The 10,635-nt window shown below is 46.8% G+C and overlaps 1 protein-coding gene across 2 annotated transcripts; it reads left to right on the forward strand.

Annotated features, from left to right (window-relative positions):
* Positions 1–1,087: 1,087 nt before the first annotated feature.
* Positions 1,088–8,043, forward strand: NEUROD1 (neuronal differentiation 1). 2 transcript variants are annotated; one of them, XM_005202270.5, is made up of 3 exons: positions 1,088–1,350; positions 1,781–4,098; positions 5,661–8,043. In XM_005202270.5, exon 3 carries the CDS (start codon positions 5,672–5,674, stop codon positions 6,740–6,742), a length of 1,071 nt encoding a protein of 356 aa, XP_005202327.1. In that variant the 5' UTR covers positions 1,088–1,350; positions 1,781–4,098; positions 5,661–5,671; the 3' UTR covers positions 6,743–8,043.
* The last annotated feature ends 2,592 nt before the right edge of the window (positions 8,044–10,635 follow it).

Genomic DNA, 10,635 nt, shown 5'->3' on the forward strand with positions numbered 1-10,635 from the left:
CACTCTTGCCTGGGAATCGAAGATGAAGTACCTTGGGGTCTGTAGGCGCCATGAGGGGAGCTGCCCACGCCCTGGAGGGATTAGGAGCTCGTAAATAATAAATAAAAGAGCCCAGGCGGACCGAGTTGGGGAAGTCTGGTGCTAAATCACTCCCCAAATAACAGCCGCGTCGAGCTCCATCCAATAGCTCTAAGCGATTTGTGGGGTTGGGGGTTGGAATCAATTTTCCCCCCCGTTCTCGCAGGTGCAATATGAATCAATTATCTTAATTAAGATTATGCCGCAAGCCCAGGAGATTTGGGGAGGACGGGTTTTGCGCTCGGGGCGACGGCAAGGCATTTTAATAGCTACTCTTTTGCTCCCGGCTCTCCCCCGCCGCCCGCCTGTCGAGCCCGGGCAGCTCCAGCCTCTGGCCAGGATCTGGGCGCACCGTGGCCTCCCTGGGGGCGAAGGCGCAAACCCCGCGCTGAGCCCGCGATCTGGGCAGAACCCCCAAGGCCTCCCAAGGGCTTCTGAGCCACGCGGCCTATGAGGACCTGCAGCTCTCGGTCTTCCAGCGGACCCTGCACCCTGCGGTCTCGCTCGCCGCTCACCTCCTCCCGCGCCTCGAACGTGCCCAGGCCGGCACACCCCTCTCCTGGGAGGGGTGGGAGAGGGCGCGGACGCCGCTGGAGGTCGGTGGGGCCGCCCGGGTCGTACGTAATACTTGCATTGAACGCAGACCTCCCTTTGCTAGAGCGAGCATCTGTTTCCCCGAGAAACAGGTCACCGCCGGGGACGCCAGCCCGGCCCCAGCTCTTTATCTTAGCCCTGTGAATGCGCCGCACCACCCCCTTCGCCCGCCAGCTACACGCTTCCCAGCCCCTAAGTCCCGGCCTCCCGCCTCCATCCCCCCGTCTCCTCCCCCCACACCTCCACACGCGGAGCCACACGCCTCCCCCCACCCCAGCCTCCCCGCCCCGGCCACACTCCCCTCGCCGCCTCGCGCTCCCTTCCCGCCGGCGCTCTGGCAGCCGCTGTAACGGCCGGGACCGCCCGGGCCGCGCCGCGCGCTCCAAGCGAGGGCCCGGGGCTGGGGGTGGGGGGCGACAGATTCGGGGCATTGCTCGAGGGCAGTGAGTCATGAAAGCGGCTTTTGTTGCCCGCGCGTGCGGTTCGCGTGCCGCTCGGCGGCCTGCAGCGCCCAGTGGGGACGGGAGCTGGAAGGTCTACCGCTAACGGGCTGTGGGGACAGAGGGACAAGGAGAGGATTTAGAGACTTGGGAGAGGGACAGTGTGCAACCGTCGAAAGAAAGTTCAAAAGAGGGAGAAGAAAATACGGAGGCAGGACGGGACCGCGACTATTCCACGGTACTAAGCCAGCCACGCCGGCAGTCAATCCTCCCTGAGCGTTGCGGCTGCCACTGTCCTCTGGCCCCCAGTTTCTTCCCCCCGACCCCCAACCCCTTCCCCTCCCAACAAAAGGCAACTCAATCCAGGCCTCTTCCCTTCCAGATCTGACAACTGGCCTGCAGTCTCCCGGGGCGGGGGTGGGGGTCGGGGTGAGCGGGTAGAGGGACGGAGTGGGGGTAAGGGGGGTGGGCAATCTCCACCGCGAGGCGCACCGTGGGTAGACGTTCCCCGCGCCCAGGCGGGTCGGCCAGGGCGCCCAGAGGCTCACTGAGAGCGGGATTAAGGGTGAATCTATCAAGAGCAGAAGGAGGGAAGGAGTTTAGTTAATTCCCGCACCGGAGTCTCTCGGCTGGCGACATACCCACATTTCCCTTTCTTGCCTGCCCAGGAACATCTGGCCCTACCAAGAATCTCCTGTACTCCACCGGGTGTCCCAAACTGAGGAAGTTGCCTTCTGAGTGGGGGACCCCCTAGGCCATCCGCAGGCCTTCGGGGTAGCTGAAGCCCTCTTCCCTCTCGCCCCCAGCACCCCCTCTGAAGCTCTCCTAAGACTGAGAAATGAGGGCCAGGGCACATCCCCGCGGGCACGGTGGGCTAGGCTGTCGGGGCAACTGCTGGGAGAATGGCAACACTTGGTCGCCCGCGCGTGTCCTGGGACCTCCAAGTTGGGGACCGGCCCCTGCAGGCTGTTACTCAGATGGCCCTCAGGTTTTAACCCATCACTTAAGATAAAGACTGTACAGGGTAAATACCAAGACTAGGCTCCTGGGTGAATTCTTCTGTCCTCTTCTGCGATCCTGGTACACTTATGAGTAAAGGCAGTTTTGTACAGTTTTGCCCTGGAAGCTCAGCATGGGTCATGCTACGCTTTGGGCAAGGGGATCTCCCATCCCTTTATTCCTCTTTCAGGTTGCATGCAGACTTCTAGACACCAGCGATAATGTTAGGACCCTCTGCCCCTCCCCACCACATCCCTTCTTTTGTCCCCAGATGCACCCAACCCCAGCGGCTCAGCCTGACACTGTTTGCAAACTCAAGGGGCTTTTAGAGCAATTGCCTTTAAATAAGCAATTCAAGTTCACAGCATTCATTGTAAGGGGACACGGGTCTGGGAGGGGATAAGGGGTTAGTTAATGGAGGATTAGAGGAGAGTCTGGTGGAGAAAGAGTGGACAGGGAAGAGATACAGCCAACTTAATTCTGAAACATGCCTTGGTGGAAACAGGTGAATAAAGAATCACCATTTTAACACAAATATGGCTCCTTTAGAATTAGGAAGCTCGGGTTTTTGCTTGACCTGCAAGGTAGAGGGTCACATCAGTCTTTAAGGTCTGGAAAAGTAGCCATCAGCCCTTCCTAGAGTTGTACTAATGCCCTTTCTAGGAAGAGGAGTGAAAAGGACCACCTTTAGAATAGGCCCTTTGCATCCTCCCTTTGAGAAGGCTTGTCTCAACCAAGTTCCTATTTGCAAGCTTGAAAGTGGAGACCAAGGGGGACAAGGCAGCTGCGGCAGGGAGCCAGGGCCAGGGCACACTTTACATCCATCCAATGACCTTGGTTAAACGGCAGAATCTTGGCGTCAGAGAAGTCCTCTAGCTTTCATGCAAGAGAGCTCCGGAGGCCACTGAAGCCAAGGACTAGCGCGATCTGAGGACAAGGACTACGGGCAAGAGGGGTATATGGCCAGAGTGAGGAGTCTCCAGGGACATGGGCAGACGAGGGCCACGAGGGCCGGGTTGCACGGATGGTGAAGTAGAGTGACCAGTACCAAATTTTCTCTACTGTTGAGGTTGGGCGTGGGCGACCCAGTTAAGGAGGCTAGGGACTAGTCTCACAGCTGCGTTTACAGATAAAGCTGTTTAATACAGAATGTATGTTGCTTAAGGGGCTGGTGGAGACTGGGAGAAGCCACCCTTTGGTGCCAACGAACAAAGCGTCTACTAAGAAGGAGAAATCAAGAGATTGACACCTTAGAGAGGGCAGGGAGTGCCCAGGAAGCCAGTGCCTGGGCGAGGAGTCCAAAGGAGTCTCGGCTTCTGCTTCTTTCACCTTTGCCCTACTTACCGCCCCAACGCGGGCCACTCACTCTGATCTAAAGCCAGTCGGTGTTCGCTTTCCCGCTCTCTTCTCTCCAACTCCTTCCCCCCTTCTCTCCCCCCACCGCGCGCCCCTTCTCCCTTCTGCCGCCTGAAAGGGTTAATCTCTCCTGCGGGTAAAAACAGGTCCGCGGAGTCTCTAACTGGCGACAGATGGGCCACTTTCTTCTGGCCACAAAGGGGCCGGAATGGAGCGCTCCGCGGCATACAAATGGGCAGGTCACGTGGTCCCCGGCTCTTGGCTGGACTGGGAGGACCATATGGCGCAAGCCGGGGAGGAAGGAGATGGGGCGGGGGTAGGGGTAGAGGAGAGGGGAGCTGGAGTCGGATGCGGGTGGGAGAGGAGCAAGGCTGAAGGGGCGGGGGCGGGAGGAGGAGGGCGGAAGGGAAGGGAGCGCGGAACCCCGGCGCGTGCGCAGGCGCGGGCCGCTGGAACCTGCTCGCCCGCTAGGCTCCTGGCCCCGCCCGCGCTCAGCATCACCAACTCGGCTATATAACCTGAGCGCCCGCGCTGCCGGGACACGAGGAATTCGCCCCACGCAGAAGGCACGGCGCCCAGAGGCCCCAGGGTTATGAGACCATCACTGCTCAGGACTTACTAACAACTGCAGGTAATTAAATCCTTTAATTTTTATTAGGAATAAAAGCAATTGAAGATGTACCTACATATTCTGTATGTGTGCGTCTGTAAGCGCGTTTATGCGTTGAGACAGGCATTCCTTTTCATAATTGCAAGGCGAATACGCACACAGTTTGAGTCGCATCACTCAAATACCCGCTGCAGGCCTAATCATTTTTAAAAATGTTTTACTTTTTTTGTTGTTGCTGTTTGTTTTTTGGAGGGGAAAAAGTATAGGAGCGTCTTTGGATTTTTTTAAAATATAATGTCCTATAGCTCTATGATTATTTCCTAGTGGTGATTCCAAAGTTCTGAAAGCAGATAACTACTTCAGTATTTCACTTCTATCAATAAGGGCGAAAAAAAAAGCCCACGTTACCAAGATTTATTTTGTAGACATGTACTTTATGCACGTTGGGAATAGCAAATTATTTTTTCATTGAATGAAAGGGGTATTGATACTTTGAATATACACACCCTAGAAAATAAACCGAGTTGAGAGGTACTTTAGTTGAGAGGGGATAAAATGTGGAGAAAGAGAGAGGGACCCACTCCTGCTACCTGTTACTGTCCCAGAGTCGGCCAAGTCCCCAGCACCCACTGCAGGAGCCAGAAATTCAGTTGTCTAACTGAAGGCTTTTTATTTTCCTTATAAGAAGCAGCAACTTCGCCATTGCCATTCGCTGACCATTATAATTACTCAATCTTTTAAAGGGAGGTTTGAGGCGAACTTTGAAAAGCCCCAATAAAGAGCGGGCGGCCCTTTCAATGGGCTGTTTATTAGAGAGAAGCCTTTCGCACCTGATCCCCGGCGCGCGGAGGAGCCCTCTGCGCCGCGCCCCGGGTTCTGGCCCGGTAGCAAGCGCTTTTATACAAGGTGGAAATTCAGCAGAGGGTCAGCGGGATGGGAGGTAAGAAAAGAAAGGCAAGGGTGGGATGGAAACCCCCCGCCCACTTTTGTTACCAGATGTTTCGTTGATGGTGAAATAATTTTGTGGAAAATACTTTTTCTCCACCATGCATTTGCTTTTCAATCTCCACTCCGTATAATCTTCTTAAAAATCACTGCCAGCGTTAGTAAATTACGTAAGGGATCTTCAACTTTAATCGCCGAGTGCGGGGAGGCCAGAACCGAGATGGAACATAATTGTAATTTTCAAACTCGTCTTTTTTTGTGGAGTTTTGACTTTGAACTCATGCAAATAAACATGAAGTCGCCGAAATTCACACTTATTTTCACACACATTATCCTACCGGATAATCACTATAAACACACTTAATCACAAGGAAACATACACCAGAAGTATACTTATGACACTTATTCTAGCTCCTATTCGAACGCAGCCCTGTCCTGTCTCCTACGTGCCAGCCGGGCACACACAGGCCATTATAAAACTGCATTTAACTTTTCCTTGGGGGCATTCATTTTGTAATCCTCTGGTAGTTCTTTTCATATGCATTTCTCTAGGACTAGTGAGAGCTGAAGGCCTTTGTAGTTTTTGAATGTAGCGTTTTTCTCCTTTTCTGTTTTCCCCTCTCCCCTGTTGAATGTAGGAAACCTAACCATGACCAAATCCTACAGCGAGAGTGGGCTGATGGGAGAGCCTCAGCCCCAGGGTCCTCCAAGCTGGACAGATGAGTGTCTTAGTTCTCAGGACGAGGAGCACGAGACAGACAAAAAGGAGGATGACCTCGAAGCCATGAACGCGGAAGAGGACTCACTGAGGAACGGGGGAGAGGAGGAGGAGGAAGATGAGGACCTGGAAGAGGAGGAAGAAGAGGAAGAGGAGGACGACGATCAAAAGCCTAAGAGACGCGGCCCCAAAAAGAAGAAGATGACGAAGGCGCGCCTCGAGCGTTTTAAGCTGAGACGCATGAAAGCCAACGCCCGGGAGCGGAACCGCATGCACGGGCTGAACGCAGCGCTGGACAACCTGCGCAAGGTGGTGCCCTGCTACTCTAAGACGCAGAAGCTGTCCAAAATCGAGACACTGCGCTTGGCCAAAAACTACATCTGGGCTCTGTCGGAAATCTTGCGTTCAGGGAAAAGCCCTGACCTGGTCTCCTTTGTACAGACGCTCTGCAAGGGTTTATCCCAGCCCACCACCAACCTGGTTGCTGGCTGCCTGCAGCTCAATCCTCGAACTTTTCTGCCTGAGCAGAACCAGGACATGCCTGCTCACCTGCCTACCGCCAGCGCTTCGTTCCCTGTGCACCCCTATTCCTACCAGTCTCCGGGGCTGCCCAGCCCGCCCTACGGCACCATGGACAGCTCCCATGTCTTCCACGTCAAGCCGCCGCCTCACGCCTACAGCGCAGCGCTGGAACCTTTCTTTGAGAGCCCTCTGACTGACTGCACCAGCCCTTCCTTTGACGGACCCCTCAGCCCGCCGCTCAGCATCAATGGCAACTTCTCTTTCAAACACGAACCGTCCGCCGAGTTTGAGAAAAATTATGCCTTTACCATGCACTATCCTGCAGCGACCCTGGCAGGGGCCCAAAGCCACGGATCAGTCTTCTCGGGCGCCTCTGCCCCTCGCTGTGAGATCCCTATAGACAATATTATGTCCTTCGATAGCCATTCACATCATGAGCGAGTCATGAGTGCCCAGCTCAATGCCATCTTTCACGATTAGAGGCACGTCAGTTTCACCGTCCCTGGGAAACGAACCCACTGTGCTTAAACAGTGACTGTCGTGTTTACAAAAGGCAGCCCTTTGAGTATTACTGCTGCAAAGTGCAAATACTCCAAGCTTCAAGTGATATATGTATTTATTGTCGTTACTGCCTTTGGTAGAAACAGGGGATCAAAGTTCCTGTTCACTTTATGTATTATTTTCTATAGCTCTTCTATTTTAAAAAAATAATACAGTAAAGTTAAAAAAAATGCACCACAAATTTGGTGCAGCTGTATTCAGATCATATTAATTATCTGATCGGGATAACAAAATCACAAGCAATAATTAGGATCTATGCAATTTTTAAACTAGTAATGGGCCAATTAAAATATATATAAATATATATTTTTCAACCAGCATTTTACTACTTGTTACCTTTCCCATGCTGAATTATTTTGTTGTGATTTTGTACAGAATTTTTAATGACTTTTTATAATGTGGATTTCCTATTTTAAAACCATGCAGCTTCATCAATTTTTATACATATCAGAAAAGTAGAAATTATATCTAATTTATACAAAATAATTTAACTAATTTAAACCAGCAGAAAAGTGCTTAGAAAGTTGTTGTGTTGCCTTAGCACTTCTTTCTTCTCTAATTGTTAAAGAAAATTGCACAATTTGAGCAGTTCATTTCACTTTAAAGTCGTTCTCTCTCCTTAAAATGAAAACCAGATCCATAATTCTTAAGAGAATGAATAAAAACAAGAGATGTATTCCCTATCAAAACATATCAATTCAGTACTTGCTCAAGCTTGTATATACATATTATAAACAAATGCCAACATACCCTTCTTTAAATCAAAAGCTGCTTGACTATCACATACAATTTGCACTGTTTCTTTTTAGTCTTTTACTCCTTTGCATCCCATGATTTTACAGAGAATCTGAAGCTATTGATGTTTCCAGAAAATATAAATGCATGATTTTATACATAGTCACACAAATGGTGGTTTGTCATATATTCATGTAATGAATCTGAGCCTAAATCTAATCAGGTTGTTAATGTTGGGATTTTATACCTATTGTAGTCAATTAGTACAGTAGCTTAAATAAATTCAAACCATTTAATTCATAATTAGAACAATAGCTATTGCATGTAAAATGCAGTCCAGAATAAGTGCTGTTTGAGATGTGATACTGGTACCACTGGAATCAATATGTACTGTAATCTTGTTTGTAATCCTGTATATTATGGTGTAATGCACAACTTAGAAAACACTCATCCAGTTGCAATAAAATAGTATTGAAAAATCTGAACAATTGTTGCATTTCTTCTTAAAGTGATTAAAAAAAAATAATTCCTAAGGAGAACAATTGCTTAACTTGCTGAGTTAAAAAAATACTAAGTTCTATTTGTAGAAAAAAATTAAAAAGTTTAGTTTAACACAAACTCTCTAGTCTGTTTATCTTGCTTAGGGAGTGACCAACTCTTTGTAGTTAAAGAATGAACCTAACTGATATTTCATTACTTGGACTATGAGGCTGGGGTTGGGTGAGGTTTGTGAAGAGACCAACAGTTGTATTTTTGGTTTTGGTTTCCATCCCTTTATGAGTTTGTGTTTTCTTCGATTTTTTTTAGAGGGGATTTAGTTAATTCTTAACAAACAAGACCCAAACAAGTATCCTAGCTTAGTTTATCTACATATCTAAGAACATACTAAATTTTTTTTTACCTTTTTCTTAGTCCTTCTCTATCTGTACCTGAACTGAAACATTCTCTACTGCAAAATAGTCATATCCTGAAGAGAAAGTGATATACTTTTAGAATATGAGAGAAATGACTTGATTAAAGAATCCAAGAAGTGGCATTTTATCATTGTTATGTAATTGTGATGATTTCAGTAATTCTTCAGCAAAAAGTAGTAATGAACTACTTGTACTCAAGAACATGCTATTTGTACTGTGATATGTTTTGGATGGTCTAATTGTTTCCTCACCCCCTTTGGTGTACTGTTCTCCTGTTTCATAAATGGAACTCACCGAAAAAAACGTAGAGATGATTCTGTCCATTGGTAAGGCCGCTGAAAAAGTTTGGCATTTCTCTCCCTCTGGATGTGTTGACTGACAGGAGCAGTTTCTAGGCAATAGCATGTTGCCACTTGTGCCCTGGCTATACTGTGGTGCTCTGATTACTGTCATTAGTGACTCCATTGTTCTTCCTCTGATTCGGATGCCACGTTGGATGACTACCTCCCTTCCCAAGCTTGTTCCTTTAATCCCGTTCTCATTGGTGATTTAGGGGTTCCAGAAAGCTGACCTCATTTAGCAAGCTGCTCCAGAAAAATGTGAGTAATCTAATGGACAGGAACAATTAGCTATACTAATAACATGGCCAACGGGGCTATGTCAAGCAGTGGCAGTAGCAGTAAGGAATATTTCAACATTAAAAAAATGTTTGAGTGCAATTTAAAATATATCATTTTAGCATGTTTTCCATCAGCCTTCATCACATGGCAGAAATACTTTTAAGTTACTCCCAACTTAATCCAAAATGCAATCATCTCATTCCAAGTGAAACAGAGTTGTTATTTTGGAATCAAGCTGTTGCTTCCTATAGCCAAGATTGCTTTCACTGTTCTTTCTTTAAGAGACATAATACTGAGATGATATCTGAACACTGCCAGCCTTCCAGCCTAGGACACCATAAAGTGAACATTCAGATCTTATGTGATCTATTCAGCAGCTCAGTTTCACCTATAATGAAAATTAAACTTCTTCATGCAAACTAAAAACTGTTGCTGTAATGAACAGAAATAAGAGGATGCCATTTAAGAATTCCAGCTTTTAAAACAGCAAGCAGCGAAATCTGTGGATTATTTTTTGTAAGGTAGGAATGAAGACTCCAAATTAGGTTTGATATTGCCCCTCCCCATTTTACATGTATAACTTCATTCTAAGCTTAGAGATTCTTTCAGTCAGTCAAGGAGTAACTCACATGCCACCATCTTTTATTCAAAGGCAGGCACAGATGTTCCTTCTGCAGGGGAGGTTTTAATTTATGAAAATGATATTGTTTATGCATGAATGAACTGAATGCACTCTGCATATACACAGCACTTCCATCTGATCAGAGAAATACCACAGAACCAGTGCCAATGTCAGAAACATATTCTACAAATTTACTCACTTAAATGTTTAATGAATATTTGGAAGGCATTTTCAAACCACAAGAAACCTTTTCAATCATTTTTTTCTTTTCTTTTGAAATTGCTTGGCATATTTAAAAGAAACTCTTACAGTTTTCATAATTGGCCAATGCCTATATCTAGAATAGAAAATGTTTTACTAAGTGAAAAGCAACCAAAAGGAAGAAACATCGGCAACTATAGCTTCATTGGGGAAAACATTTCTTTTAGTGTTGTTATATATGTCTGCTTACCAGTAGTATTTAGGGTTCTGGGTGTTCCCTCATCTTGAATAATTATTATTCCCACAAAATACAATGTTTAGATCTACTTATTTAATGTGAAAATGCTCTGATGAGTTATTTCCAGAATAAGGTGGTGTTTAAAATCAGTAGACAATTTCATAGTTGGAGATGGAATATTTTAACTAAATATTTTAACTGGTACATAATTCCTTTTGAATTCTGTATAACTTAGATTTCATTTGTGTCATCAATGACAAATACAGTATGATCTATCTACTTTTACTCTTAAAAAGACAACAAAATGTAAATTAAAATAGAAGCTTATATCTTAGGAATGTTCTACTAAGTTTAGGTTTATAATATGTTATAGAAAATAATATTAAAGTGAATCATAAGCTTTATAATTTATTAATCTTAAAAAAACTGTTTTCACATTTGAAAGTCTATAATTCTTACAAAATTAATGCATTTCTGAAAGA

Source organism: Bos taurus, chromosome 2 (assembly GCF_002263795.3).
Source record: "Bos taurus isolate L1 Dominette 01449 registration number 42190680 breed Hereford chromosome 2, ARS-UCD2.0, whole genome shotgun sequence".
Classification (NCBI taxonomy): domain Eukaryota; kingdom Metazoa; phylum Chordata; class Mammalia; order Artiodactyla; family Bovidae; genus Bos; species Bos taurus.

What these genes read in the sequence shown, in the direction of transcription:
- NEUROD1 (XM_005202270.5), top strand. Translation starts at nt 5,672, where the DNA reads ATGACCAAATCCTACAGCGAGAGTGGGCTGATGGGAGAGCCTCAGCCC.